The following is a 15,416-nucleotide window of genomic DNA, read 5'->3' as shown; positions in this document are numbered from 1 at the left end:
TAGAATAATAAGGTATCCCTATTACCTTTTCTCCCATATTCTTTATGCCGTTAACATTATTAAAATCTGATTCTCCTCAGTTTCCTAAAATCAGTAAACATTAGAGAAATGCTTAGATGCACCAAAGTTAACAGTGTAAGCATAAAACAGAACCACTAGAGGGCTATATTTACCCACTTAGTTTAATTTTATAAAAATCCTAGAATGGCACAGCAGAAACCTAAGATAATCCTTTTGCTTCAGTTCTCTTGCCTGTGTATAAACTCAAGATGAACAGGTTGATTTATCTGTCCCAAATCTTATCGCTACCAGTACTCACATTTTTATAAATGTAATATTGTTATACCTATACTAGAAAAGCGAATCTCGTCAGTACCGTGTTTTCAAATGACCATAGAGCAAAAAACATAATACCCAAGAGGAAATCAGTCCCTTTAAAAACTCTTTGTCTTTTCTTTCATTCAATATGCAAAACAAAACTTAAAATTTTTGAATTAGCTTTGGGTCATGCTACCTTCCTTTTCTGTAATAAGTTATACCTAGTTGTAGCATCCATGAAAAATTTTCCAGAAATAATTATTTCTAAGAACTGAAAAATATATAATTTCAGATAGTCAGCTTTCTGCTGCAGATGAAAGTTTTGATATGAGTGAGGTAGGTGCATTCGAAGTTCTTTTTCATGCTTCCTTCATGGGTGATACAGAAAAGCTATATTGGGATAAGGTTTAGAAATACATGTGAATTTGATTCAAAATGAAATGCCTCAAAAAAACCCAGACACTAGGCCAGGCGCAGTGGTTCACACCTGTAATCCCAGCACTTTGGGAGGCCAAAGCAGGCGGATCACCTGAGGTCAGGAGTTCGAGACCAGCCTGACAAACATGGAGAAACCCCGTCTCTACTAAAAATACAAAATTAGCCGGGCATGGTGGCGCATGCCTGTAATCCCAGCGACTCGGGAGGCTGAGGCAGGAGAATCCCTTGAACCCGGGAGGTGGAGGTTGCAGTGAGCCGACATTGCACCATTGCACTCCAGCCGGGGCAACAAGAACAAAACTCCATCTCAAAAAATAATAATAATAATAATAAATAAATATATAAACCCAGAAACTATAAGGAAAAAAAGGAAAAGATGTGGAAATAAAAGCTTAAAGATGGACAATGACCAAAAGATATACATAAGCTAAAAGGTAAAATTTCCAAGTGGTTTGTCTACTGATCTATACGTTATTTCCATTATTGCCATTTTAGATTGATTTTTAATGTTAAAAAAACAAACTGTAGAAATGTTGCACTATTATTATTTGTCCTTGGGACAATGCCATCACCCTTTGGTGCTTACTAACATCTTTTTCAAACCACGAGCAAAAGCCCTGGCCCTAACACTGCATGAAAATTTCATCACCACAATTCTAAATCAAATAATCTCCTGTCCTAAGCTGTAAAAGCATAACTGCCTATTCCTGTAAAAACTGTAATTTTCAACACATTTGCTCATCATATATATTAATGGCCTATGTATTTATTCATCCTGCTGCAATTCCATCAATCAGAAAAAGATAAAACCCCAAATACTGACAAAGACAACACTGTATGCTCCTCAAATGAGCATTCAAGAGCATTCCTCCATGAGCATGTTAGAAAATTTAACAAATGATATAGAAACATCATTCCTTTTGAGAAGCGAAAAATGAATGGCAGGGTAAATGGCTCCATATCATGGCATTCTAACTTGCTACCACAGTCATTTCTTTACATCCACTAGCAACGGCGACCAAAACCAATTTCATTTTTAACATCCTTACCCAGCAATCTGAACATGTAGTATGCAATCGAATTCGTGTAGTATACTACACGAATATTTACGTGTAGTAAATAACACCTTAAAGTTTTAGAGTCCCTTTAAAAAGTAAAAATAAAATAACATTCAGTAAAACTTTTAATATTCCATTTATGTTAGATGAGAAAAATTAACTTATTTTTAGAAATTTCTTGCTATAGTTTTCACTTCAACAGAGCTACTCCATCTTTAATACATTACTAATATGGAAAATTTTTAAATCAATTATTAATTGCAATTAGAGAAACAGCTTAACTGATTTATGCATTAAAATACAAAAGGCAAATACAAAGCTATCTTCTCATACATAAAAGGCCAGGGTTTTGAAAGGCGGTGTCAACTTGTAAATTATCTTAAAGTACTGCTGCAGTAGTCTATTTTTTAAAAGATCAGTAATATAAATAAACAATTCCTTTTTTCGATCTGTAATTCACTGGGTTTAAGCTTTAGTTATTCCTTTCTACTTTAAAAAATGGGTTTCATTTAATAAACACACTCTAAATAACTTAAGGGAATAAAACACTTTATTTTAAAAATTCAAATATGCTTCAAATGAAAACTATCCATTTATTGAGCACCCACAGAGTGCCAGGCACTGTACAAAACATTAGAAAGACTTGTTCATGCTCTTTTAGAGCAAAATTCACTATTCCGTTGCACTTTGCATGATGCTGACATTTTAGATCCATTGTCATAAAATGACCAAGATCTTCAAGACTTGTTCAAGAAACAAGTTTCCAATCCATAGTAGAAACAGATCATGCAGGTTAATGCAGAAGTCAACTGGTGATGTCTGTCAGCTGTTTCACTTAATGTCCTCTCCCTGATTAAGAGAAAATTAAAGTATTAAGGGCACAGAAAATGGATTTTTAATAGTATTATAACCTAAATCTCAAGTTTAAAATCAGCATTAGTTCCAAAAATGTTTAGCAAACATACTTCACCAAATTTAACTGTCATTCATATTACACCTTTATTTTTCAAATTAATAATAAAGCAAAACAAATTAGAATAAGGTGAAAAAATTGAAAAGAAAAGGCAAAAAAAAGTGATATAAAATGAAACCACAAATTAGGCTAAGCAAAGAACACCATGGAGTTCTATATACTTGCTGGCAGAGAAAATTAAACTTAAGTAAAAACAGAAAATGCCAGATAATATCAATTTTAAAAATTAAGCAATTTAAAGACTTTTTAAAATACTCACCTCTGAAACCACCACCTCTTCCTCCTCTGAAGCCCCCACCTCCACCTCCTCTTCCACCTCTAAAACCACCTAAAAAACATTTATTAAATAATAATGCAAAATATTTAAATAACAATAGAATATAAATAATAATCATTAAGTTCTTAAATGTATAACCTCTTATATTGATAAGCCTAAAAAGATCAATGCGATAACTATAATTATAATGAATAAATATAGATTCACATATTTTATCACGGAAAAAATTTTAGAAGATAAAAATGGAGAAACTGTAGTAGTTTACCAACTGGGCAACAGGCTAAAACCCCAGATTATTCCATTTCAATAAATTAGAAAAACTTGTTACTTTAAAGTATGATTCAGTCTTGTTAAATGTATGACTATTGCCTTAGCTCTTGCTTATGATAAATACTTTTTTGATTCAACTAAGGACAGTTTGATGGAACTGTGGCTTTTTATCCTAACAACAAAGGGTGGCAGATATGGGTGCTTTTGTTCTGGGGGTAAGATAATAAATATGATAGTTAAGGTTAATTGAGCTACAAAGTAAGATTTTAAAAAAATAAGACAGCTGTGAATTTTTTGAAATGTTAAATGATACTCAACATCACATGAGAATAGGGGAATCTCTGTTCATCAAATTCTCAAGAAGTTACCCCTGAAAATTTTCCTACCTATATGGACACAAAAAAATACCTTTATAGAGTGAAATGGTGATTAAATTGAGAAACGCCAAAAGTGAGGCGTTCCTTCTCTTTTTCTGATCCAGTAACAAAAGCTGTCCAAGCCCAACTTTCAGCTCCTCTCCCTTTCCACTTTGGCTCTGCCCATTACCCCATCACTCGCCCTCCTCCTACTCACAGGGCATGGCAGCCCCACTCCCCAGAGCCCTGCTCATCACCTAGCTGTCCATAATGATGAATGTGCCCAAACCTTGGGGGAAAGGCATACATCAAAATACCCCAAAACCTTGGGGGAAAGGCATACATCACAACAGTGAGATCACAGGAATGAATTTATTAGTAATAGTTCTTGACATGACATCAGAAGATATGCATTTTAATTCTTGGGTCTGCCAATTGTTTGACTGGGGCAAATTAATTTCTGTAAGTCTCCATTTCCTCATTCATAAAATAAGGATATCATCTATCTCAAAAGGTTTCACTGAGTATTAAAAATATATACATGGAAATTAAAAGAATGTATGACCAGCTTTCAGCATGCAGTCTACACTCAATAATATTAACTAAGGAATTAAAATTAAGATAATCTTATGGTTTATTAAAATGCCCAAGAAAACATGAATAACCCAAAGAAATGAAGTCCCTCAAAAGTATACTTTAGTAGATTTTCTTCTTTTTAAGTAAGTTGTTGAAATGAAGCATTATTATTATGGACAATCTGCCAATACTGGAAAGCAGCTTTAGTAAAAAGAACCATAAGGGAGGTTTGCTACGTACAAAGCTAAATTGTATTATATGAATTAGCTGTGAAAGTCACAGCTAATTTCATTAGAAATTTTCCCAAGTAACTTACCACCTCTGCCACCACCTCTGCCACCTCCTCCTCTTCCTCCTCCTCGGCCTCCCCTGCCACCACCTCTTGGAGGTCCTTTCTCACCTGGAGGTCGAGGTAAAAACCTCTGCAGTGGCAGCAGCTTATATGGGTCTATATAAAACTGGAAACATAATAGAAGCAATTAGTGTACAACTTGGGGGACAGTATAGTATAATCATTAAGAAGCTACATGATAGAGTCAAAACTGCCTGAGTTCAAACCCCAATCCTACCACTTTCTACTATGTATCCCTGGGTAGAGACTTAATTTCTTACTAACTTAGGTTTCTTTTTTTTTTCTTTTTTTTTTTTTAAGTTCTGGGATACATATGCAGAACGTGCAGGTCTGTTACATAGGTATACATGTGCCATGGTGGTTTGCTGCACCTATCAACCCATCATCTAGGTTTTAAGCCCTGCATGCATTTGGTATTTGCCCTATTGTTCTCCCTCCCCTTCCTCCATCCCCCGACAGGCCCAGGTGTGTGATGTTCCCCTCCCTGTGTTCACGTGTTCTCACTGTTCAACTCTCACTTATGAGTGAGAACATGTGGTGTTTGGTTTTCTATTCCTGTGTTAGTTTACCTTAGTTTCCTTATCTGTAAAATGTAGAGAATAGAGTTTCTATCTCACATAGTTGTGTGATGATCAAAAAAGTGATGTATATAAGGCACTTGTACTTTGGCACACAATAAGCATTACATGCATATTAAAAATTCAAGACCAACTCAATATCATTTCTCTTTAGAAATAGATTATTTAACATTTCCACTCAACAGAACTGCCGTAAGAAAAATAAAACTATTAAAAAACATAGCATTAAAATTCACAATAAAGCATTCACATACTAGTTGTTTCAAGTCTTTAATAAAGGATCAAAAGCGTATCTTCTGAACACACAAAGTAATGAAGGATATACAGAAACTATACCCATCCTATAATTGGGGTTAAAGAGGACATTTCTCAAATAATGAGATGTAAAGAGCATATTGTATCATAGTTCTTCTACATAAAACACACGAGGATTTCAAAACTGTAATATATGACTTATAAGAAGATCTCTGAATCCCTCTCTAGATATCACCTTATTACTCATCTTCCCTTCACAGCCCATCATCTCAAAAACATTGTCTAGATCTACATTGTTCAATATGGCAGCCACCAGCCACAGATGGCTTATATTTAAATGAACTAATGTTTAAAAATTCAGTTCCTGAGTCACATGAGCCACACTTCAGGTGCTCAATAGCTACATGTGGCTAAGAGCTACTTTACTGGGCAGGGATTCCCATCACTACAAAAAGTTCAAATGGAGAGCACTGGTCTACAAACTTCACAATAACGCAGGCTGGGTAAGGAGGGCTGAATCTCAACATAGCAGAGGGTATGGAAACCGGGAGAGGTAGAATGTACTCAAGTTAGTATCTGTAATTAAAAAGCAAAAACCCAAAAAACTAAATAATAAGCCCCCAAATAAATAATTCTGAGAAATTTAAGTGATTTAAGGGATTCTGATGAATTTAAGTGGCTATTACCAGCATTTTTTTTTCAGGTCACAAGATGAGAATCCCTTTTCAGCATTGTTTCTTTCTGGGCTCAACAGCTCCAGGCATGCCAGAAGCAGTCAATCCCCTGAGTACTTGCCAAGGTTTCTACAACTAGTAGCCATATGCTAACAACAAGCTATTGTCTCCCTCTCAGTTCCTAATCCATTCTGGCTCCTGGGCCCACCAATGCACTGGCTCCATGACTCCCTGATGTCTATGTGGCTGTCTTCCAATGAACACTTTGCAGCGTTTTGCCATAGCTGAGCAGTCCCTCCTGGAAACACTCTTTCAATTTTTGTGATACTACTTTTATGACAGGCCTGTGGTTTGCCTTTTTTTTTAACTGGCAATAACTTCTGAGTTTCCACTAACAGACCTTTAGTTTTAGGAGGTGCCCCAAAACTCTTCACAGGTGCTCTTTTCCTTTCATTCTTTCTTCCTACACTGTTTCATGTACTGTCTGTATACTTAACAAATTCCCAATTCTATTTCCAGTCTAGATTCTTCCTTTAAACTGACCATGACTGTCTCACAAGTACCTCAATCTCATTATGTCCAAAACCGAACTCATTATCTTCCCCCAATCTTCCTCCTCTGCATTGTTGCCCATTTCATTAATCGGTACCATCACCCACAAAGATGTTGATGTCAGACATCTGAAAGATGGTGATATTTTTTACTTCTTCGATTTCAGTAGCTAGTCAATTACCAAATCCTATTGATTCTACTTCCTGTAACTTTCATAAATCCATTTTTTCCATTTCCACTGTCATTACCGAGTCCAAAATACCACCTCTTTTAGAACTACTATTATAGCCTCCTATCTGGCCCCTCTCACACAATATTGACCTCTTCCCAAGGTGCCTTTTTATCTTCCCAGTATTCTTTTGAAGCATTCATTTAACTGTGTTATCCCATTATTCAAAAATAAAACACAACTGAATCTAAGGTCTAAACTCTTTCCTGTCACCTGAAGGCTTAAGTTAATCAAGCCCCCTCCTACCTCTCTGGTCTTAATTCACAACTTTCCCCACCTCTCCTAAATGTTTCACTCCTAACCCATATGTCTGCCTTTTTGTATCCTTTCAGTTGCCTGCTCTCAGAGACTGCACATACTGTTTTCTCTACTTGGAATGCACTTTCCTCTTCCTCTTTGACTAGCTCAGCAGCTCTCAAGTGTTTGCCTAACTATATCAAAATTATCCAAGTGCTTTTCCTTTTTAAAATTGAATCCTGGACCCTACTTAAGAGCTCCTAGGTCAAATTTCCAGAAGTGGAAACTAGAGGTACATCTTCTTAAAAGCTCCCCAAGATAACTCTGACATGCAACCAGGTGTGGAAATCACTGTTAGTCAACAATCAGGCCTCAGCTTCAAGCTCACTTTTTCAGGAAACACTACAGACTAAAAAGTTGATGGCACTACAAAGCTTCTCATGGCAACCTGTATTTTTCCTTCGCAGCATATATCATGTTATTGAAGTTCTTGTGAAATCACTTAATACCTACTGCCTCTCAAATAATGTAAGTTTTATAAATTAAGATTCTACCTAGAATGTTTGGTCATGAAAGCTTTTCAATAAGAGAGTTTTACATAAACAAAAAACTCTTACTCTAGCAGTTTACAGATTTTGATAATATGAGCAAAAGTTGTAATTTTTACTTTCTAAAGGCTGTATCAAATAAATCACTTTTAAAGATTAGTGTGTTCAATATTTACAGCACAGAACATTTCAGTTTAAGAGCTTTACTAGTGATATGTTGGGAAAGTCTCAAGTGCTCCAAGGAGGACTTTCCTAAGATAGGTCATTCTCTTATAAAACCAAGGATCCCAAGTATCATAAGTTTGACTCACCTTCTGTAGTTTTTTAAAGGATGAAGCCTTCATGTTTTCTGACAATTTAACTGAAAAATACTATTATTTTTATTAAGGAACAAATGAGCAATTAAGATGAAAGACGATATCGAACGTTCTGAATTCATGTATAATTTCAAAAACAAGGTTAGAATGTATGGACATATATAGGAAAGATAAGAAATGAATTTCCAGGGGCTGGGCGTGGTGGCTCACACCTGCAAACCCAGCACTTCGGGGGGCCAAGGCGGATGGATCACTTGAGGCCAGGAGTTTGAGACCAGCCTGGCCAACACGGTGAAACTCCACCTCCACTAAAAATACAAAATCAGCCGGGCGCTCACCTGTAATCTCAGCTACTTGAAAGGCTGAGGCACGAGAATTGCTCGAACCCAGGAGGCAGAGGTTGTAGTGAGATGAGATCGTGCCACTGCTCTCCACCCTGGGCAACAGAGTGAGTCTCTGTCAAAAAAAAAGAAGGAAAAAAGAAAAGAAGGAAGGGAGGAAGGGAGGGAGGGAAGAAGGCAGGGAAAGAGCAAGAGAGAGAGAGAAAGAGAGAAAGAAAGAGAGAGGAAGAGAGAAAGAGAGAAAGAAAGGAAGGAAGGAGTTTCCAGAGTAGTGGGGGCACCAAACAACTTCTAATTCTACATTTCCAGTGGCACCACTACATCCAAATCAGCCAACTTAACCCTGTAGTACTTATCCAAATGGCCATCATCAATAGAATTTTCCAAAAAAAAGTCACCGTTCTAGGGTCTGTCATTTTAGTATCTATGGATGAATACATTCTCCCCTTGATTCTCCTTCATGGTCCAATCTGTAGCAATCCTGTCTAATTTAACGAAGCAACAACTTTAATTTATACTTAACTGCCTCCTCAGAAAAATACAAATAGCAACCTTTGAATATTATTAGGCCTTCCAATGAAAAAGGATACAAAATCTCTAAGTTGTCCAAATATTTCATCCACTTTTCCAATTTGTTCTTTGTTTTCTAAGTAAACAGGAGCATTGAAATAAGGCACCTTATTTTCATCTGTGGTACATTTACAAACTATGTCATCTTCACAGGGATGCAGGAACTCTCCTAATACTGAAACAGGACAAGAAAATGTTAAAACATAGAACTATTTTAAACGATACTGACCAACTGCTTCTGGAAGCTTTCTTCTTGGCTACCTGGGACTTCACCATAACTGCTCTCCTCTGAGGCAGAAGACCACAGTCTTAGGACTTCCTGGGCTGGTATACCAACTCCACAACACACTAGCTATGTGACCTAGGAGAAGTTACCCACCCTCTCTCTAATTCAGTGTCTCATTTTCAGTATGCACTAATAACATATAATGTATAGCTATACCTAATATACAGTAATGTAAGGACTCAATGCAATAACAAATGTCAAGTGCTTAGAACAGTGCCTGGCACATTGAGACCATTCAACCTGTAACAGTTATCTTATTATAACTTATTATCTGATTCAAAACTCTGCTTCATTCTCTTGGTTCTTCCTTTTCTTCAATGCCTAACAGAATCAGCCTTCATTCTTTTTTTTTTTTTCTCTTGCCTTAGAACTTTTCCATTCCCACTACCACCTCTTTAACAATGATTCATTGTTTTCAAGGACATCTGGAATCTCAAAATAACTACCTTTATTTCTAACTAGACCATCACCCCAAACTAAAATACTTACCACATTCCCGCAAAACCAACTCTTCATTCCTATCACCCAAGCTCAAAACCTGGAACCCTTTATTATCAGCATTAGCTAAGTTCTACCGATTTTGTTTCCTTTGAAATCTCTCTCCTATCTAACCCTTCCTTTTTTTCCTCACTGTCACCATCCTGATTCAGGCTCTCAAGGTCTCATGTATGGACTGATAAAACAGCTTGTGGGCTGGGACCTTTTATTCTAGAAACTGCTCCTTTCAAACCATCCTGCATACTCATCTAAGCCACTCTTAATTAGACACTATTCACCCTCTCTCCTCTTTAATGTAGTAAGTTTCACTTTCTGTGACTTCCATTCCCATCTCATTGTTAATTACTCTAAAACTACCCTAAATAGGTCTTTTTCTCGACTTCCTCTCTGGCAGTTTCCCTCTCAAGCAAATTGTTTTCTCACTTATCTACTTTTGAGTAGTAACAGAAAGCATGGGCTTTGGAGTCAGAATACTTGGCTTTGTATTTCTTTCTTTTCTGTACAGACAGGGTCTCTTGCTTTATTGTCCAGGCTCGTCTCTAACTCTCGGCTTCAAAAGATTCTCCCGTCTCAGCTTCCAAAAGTGTTGGGATTACAGGCGTGAGCCACCGCATCCAGCCTGTATTTCAGCTATATCACTAATTGATCACTTATCACTAACCTTATGACCCTAGAAAAAAAACTTAACTCTAAATCATAGTTTTCTCATCTGTAAAATCGGGGAATTAGGGATAAGTACTCACGATTACCTCTTTAATATCTTCCTGTCAACCCTCAAGTTCCACCTCCATGATGCATTCTAAGTATCCCTCAGCTTTCTTGATCTGCCCACTCCACCCTTACATGCTACATTCTCCACACAGGCTTGTGTATCCCAAACTTGCTGACTAACAACACAAACCCCCAACCCACCCCTACTCCTTCAAATAGGCTAAATATTGAAGACTGCATACAGACTACACGTTCTGGAGGTCCTTGGTCTTGGCCTTTGTTAAAGCCTCCGCGGCCACCCCCTCGTCCAAATCCTCCCCTGCCGCCGCCTCTGAAATTGCCGCCGCCTCCACCGCCGCCTCCACCTCGGAAGTGGTTGCTGCTGCCGCCTCGGTTGAAGCCGCCACCTCCACCACCTCGATTAAAGCCTCCACGACCTCCGCCTCGAAAAGACATTCTCTCTCCTCCCTGATGAAAAAGAACGACCCGTGTCTTCTGATCACTGTAGCCTCTGAGTACACTCCAACCCCTCGGAGCCGCGGTGAGACCACCATAAAGGGGACAAAAGCAGCCCTGTCATCTCACCCACGGTCAGACAGCCAGTGACCACCAACCTGATGGGTGAAGAGTTTACTTCTCCATGGTCTCGTGAGCGCCGACCGACCACACACCACCCTTGCCGCCCCATGATTAGTATCTCCTCCCCCTACAGACAGCAAGGTCTTCGCACCGCATCCCCTTCCTTCCTTCCTTCCTCCCTCCCTCCCTCCCTCCGGCAGCTGGGTTCCACATCCAGCATTTTCAAATCCTCCGGCTTCTATGGCCACTCACCGGCGCCACGTGCCCCTCTGGCCCTGGCCTTGCGCACACACCCACCCGCGGGGTACTTCCGCCGCGCTGGAACCTCCTCGGCTACCGTACCGCCACAGAGTTTTTTTAAAGACCAGAAACTTGAATAACTGGTTTGCAGAAAAAAAGCCAATCACCCGCGGAACAAACAACACTGGTTCCAAAACAGCCTTTAGCGCTGGAAAAGTGGCAATAATAGCTAACCTTAACCGCTAACTTACAACAGTGTGGTCAACTTGCCTAACGCTGAGCCGTGGAAGTGACGTATAACAGCGGCGTCTTTCGCAGCACGACGTCCCGGAAGTGCTGCGGCAACGTTGCTCTTGGAGATAGCTGGCGTTAGGGATCCGCCTTCTCTCCCAGAGGCGGGGCAGGTTTCTGTTTGGTTGCCGCCCTGACGGCCAGAACTAAAACACCTTGCAAGGAATGAGGTTGGTTCTTGAAGTCCCTGCTGACTGGCTGGGCGCATTTGCACATTTGCTTCTCAGGCTGCGAAATGGTCCGCAACAGCGCTCACTAGTTTGTTGCTAAGTTCAGCAACTGTGCGGACAGGTCTCTGAGGCTTCTGGGCGCCTCAGAACCTGTCACAGCCGACGGAAGCGTTTATCTGAGTTTCTTGTTTCTTCCCAACCTTTTGATTTTCGCACCATTGCGCGCTCAACTATGCCTCTTCTTTTGTCCTATGGTCTCTACTAATTAAAGGAAGAAAAGCAATTCATGTGTGTGTGTAATTTTAAAGAAACTGCTGTCTTATAGAAAACCAAACCATCATTTTTATCTTTTGTATCAGGTATTCAAGTATGTTTTGAGCACCGACGGGCTGTGAACTGGACTGTGCTGGAAGCTCCTCTCCCTCTTCTCTCCTTAAGCCCTTTATATTTGACATCAGCTTCCCCCACATTCTCCAAAGCTTCTCTCACAAATAAAGGTAATGACTTCCCATTTATTAAATTTGGTTGGAGTCTTTTACACCCAAACCCTCTGAGACCTTACCTTGATATTTGATCTCGTGTTTAGAAGAGGGTGGAACTTGGTAGCTATCTAATTGAGAGGGTTATTGTAAATGGGATTTTAAAATACCTTTGTAGGCGGGGCTTGGTGGCTCACGCCTGTAATCCCAGCACTTTGGGAGGCCAAGGCGGATGGATCACTTGAGGTCAGGAGTTCAAGACCAGCCTGCCCCAATACGGTGAAATCCCTTCTCTACTAAAAATCCAAAAATTAGCTGGGCATGGTGGCGCACGCCTGTAATCGCAGCTACTCGGGAGGCTGAGGCAGGAGAATCGCTTGAACCCGGGAGGCGGAGATTGCAGTGTGCCGAGATCACGCCACTGCACTCCAGCCTGGATGACAGAGCAAGGCTTGGTCTCAAAACAAACAAAAAACAAAATAAGTGAGAGAGGAAACTTTACTTATTCTTTTTCTTTTAGTTTAGTAAATGCTGCAATTTGATTTTAACGAATGTTGGTCTTTTTATGGGCCTATATGAGTGTATTATTTTTGAAACAAAAAATAAAAATTACCTATTTAGTGTGAAACCTTTGCTTGTCTTTTGCTGTGTATTTGCTCAATTCTGAATTGAACTTGAGATTGTCACACACAGATTTCATTTTCAACTGAAATGAGATGATTTCTGTCTTTACTCTTAAAACTTAATAAGAAAAGGCTTGCTTGAACAAGAAGTTTAAAAGTATGTAAAAATGTTTATTACTTTCCTAAAAATGTCAAGCTGCTCTTCTTTCTCAGAAATCCAAAACCTGTAGAAGCACACATCAGGCCAGGTGTCGTGGCTCACGCCTGTAATCCCAGCATTTTGGGAGGCCGAGGCAGGCAGATCACCTGCGGTCAGGAGTTCAAGACCAGCCTGGCCAACATGGTGAAACCCTGTCTCTACTAAAAATACAAAACTTAGCCGGGCTTGGTGATGGGCGCCTGTAATCCTAGGTATTTGGGAGGCTGAGGCAGGAGAATCTCTTGAACCCGGGAGGCGGAGGTTGCAGTGAGCCAAGATCGCGCCACTGCATTCCAGCCTGGGCAACAGAGCAAGACTCCATCTCAAAAAAAAAAGAAGAAGAAGAAACACAAATAAGTACATTTCATCTTATTTCTACAGTCATACATTCACAAAGTTCTTCCTCTTTTCTCAGTCAGGTGCTCAGGCTGAGAAGATTCAAGGAAAGGGTTCCTCACTTAGTTATACTGTTGTGTTCAAGGGGAAGGAAAATATTTTTCAGTTTTGTTCTGCAATTCCCCATGGTGGTTTTCAATAAGACTTGAGACTTCCTTACTCTAAAGTCCAAGCAGCAGTGGAAACATATCAAGATCCCTTTTTGCAATATAACTTTTCCAAAGATTCAATATTTATTTAAACCCAAAAATCTTGTCACTCGAAGTAAAACGATTTTCTCCAGGGCCTGAAGATCCTTGTTCAACTAGTTCATGTGATGAAAATGTCTGTTAAGTAGGTGATATGGTTTGAATGTTTGTTCCCTCCAAATCTCATGCTGAAATTTGATTCCCAGTGTCATAGATGGGACCTGGTGGGAGGTGATTGGATCATGGGGGCAGAATTCTCATGAATGGCTTAGCACCATCCCCTTGGTGATAAGTGAGTTTTCACTCAGTTCACTGGAGATGTGGTTGTTTTAAGAGTCTGTGACTTCCATTTCTCTCTTGCTCCCACTCTTGCCATGTGACATGCTGGCTCCCCATCACCTTCCGCCGTGATTGTAAGCTTCTAGAGACCTCACCAGAAACTGATGCCAGCACCATGCTTCCTGTAAAGCCTCCAGAACCATAAGCCAGTTAAACCTCTTTCTTTATAAATTACCTAGCCTCCGGCATTTCTTTATAGCAATGCAAAAAAAAAAAAAAAAAAATGCTGGTTTCTGCAGCCATTCTTTATCTTCAAAGAATTTGGTAAAATCTGGGCTACTGTTTTCTTGAATGTATTTCTGTGATTCACTTTCTAGGTCAAGCATCCTATTAAGGAGCAGAATCTGTATTACTTTCACTCCAATCCATAGTGTCAATAAACATTATTTTGCATAATTTCTGTGGGTCAGAAATTAAGGAGCAGCTTAGCTGGATGATTTTTGACCCAGAGTCTCTCATAAGGTTGCAGTCAAGGTATCACCTGGGGCTGCAGTCCACTGAAGACTTGACTAGGGCTAGAGGATCCTTTTCTGAGGGAGCTCACTGACATGCCTAGCAAGCTGATGCTGCCTACTGCCAGCCCCAGTTCCTTGCCATACAGACCTCTTTACAGGGTGCTTGAGTACTGACATGACATGCCAGCTGGATTCCCCCAAAATGATCTGCTAAGCCATAAGATTTATGCATGTGGAAGGAGATTTATATGGGCCTTGTGCAGGTTTTCATAGTTTAAAAAAAAAATTTTAGAAGTGAATTGTCCTATGTTTGATAAGTCATCTTCATAGCATCATCTAGAACTTTTTTCATTTCTGCTCCAAAACTTTCTGACATAAGCACTCTCTGGGGAGAAAGCAGTGGGTTGTGAATATGTCAGGATTTTAATGAGAATTGAAATCTCTGAGGGAACCAATCGTTGATAGGGTACCATAAGTAGATACTGACACAGTTCTTCCAAGAGGTACGTTCTTTTTCCAATATGAAGAGAGTAAATATATCTTTACCTTTGCTTCTTTGCAGCAGTGTTTAATAGAAGAAAAATTTTCTTGAATTTTGCCGTAATTTATAAATCTTGCAAATGCTACTCTATGACATTTGTTGTTGAAATCTGATGATTCATCAACCTGGATAAGAAGTTGTTAGGTTCTTTTGATGCTATGCAGTGTTATGTGACATGTCATCAATCACATCAATTTATCAAACTTTGAAAGTGAAACCATTTTAGTTTCTCATTACATCATATGCTGGCATCTGACTCTCTGTAATTATACATGCTGAAATTGTGAGGTCCTATCAATTGTGGGGCTTTTTCCTTTTCTGGTCAAAAAGTTCTTCTGCTAAATAACTTGCTTTCTGGGCCTTTTTACTGAAGGTGACTTAAAAAAAATAAATACATTCTTTACTCTGGGTTTCCAAAGGCCATATAAAATTATCTGCTCCTTTGCTATGGTTTGCAGTTAAGTGTCTTTTCAATTTTGCTGGAGCCATTGCTTCATTTATA

At 39.1% G+C, this 15,416-nt stretch overlaps 1 protein-coding gene and 1 long non-coding RNA gene across 4 annotated transcripts; one reads left to right on the top strand and one right to left on the bottom strand.

Moving 5' to 3' along the window:
* Positions 1 to 2,346: 2,346 nt before the first annotated feature.
* Positions 2,347 to 11,562, bottom strand: GAR1 (GAR1 ribonucleoprotein). Of its 3 annotated transcripts, none has more exons than XM_054486534.2 (7): positions 11,246 to 11,562; positions 10,657 to 10,882; positions 8,940 to 9,094; positions 8,003 to 8,062; positions 4,583 to 4,724; positions 3,047 to 3,115; positions 2,347 to 2,663 (listed from the first exon to the last, which is right to left on the bottom strand). In XM_054486534.2, exons 2-7 carry the CDS (start codon positions 10,868 to 10,870, stop codon positions 2,650 to 2,652), a joined length of 654 nt encoding a protein of 217 aa, XP_054342509.1. In that variant the 5' UTR covers positions 10,871 to 10,882; positions 11,246 to 11,562; the 3' UTR covers positions 2,347 to 2,649. The 3 variants fall into 3 exon arrangements, with proteins under 3 accessions (XP_054342509.1, XP_063520041.1, XP_054342510.1); XM_063663971.1 differs by having other exon boundaries at positions 11,485 to 11,554; XM_054486535.2 differs by lacking the exon at positions 11,246 to 11,562 and adding an exon at positions 11,029 to 11,229.
* LOC134739455 (uncharacterized) lies at positions 11,490 to 14,089 on the top strand. The gene is made up of 3 exons (XR_010126090.1): positions 11,490 to 11,694; positions 12,054 to 12,191; positions 13,411 to 14,089. It is a non-coding gene; the product is annotated as an uncharacterized LOC134739455 (long non-coding RNA).
* Positions 14,090 to 15,416: the final 1,327 nt, after the last annotated feature.

The sequence above is a fragment of the Pongo pygmaeus genome, chromosome 3, assembly GCF_028885625.2.
Source record: "Pongo pygmaeus isolate AG05252 chromosome 3, NHGRI_mPonPyg2-v2.0_pri, whole genome shotgun sequence".
NCBI classification, from domain to species: domain Eukaryota; kingdom Metazoa; phylum Chordata; class Mammalia; order Primates; family Hominidae; genus Pongo; species Pongo pygmaeus.
This window is presented reverse-complemented; position numbering and strand designations above follow the sequence as displayed.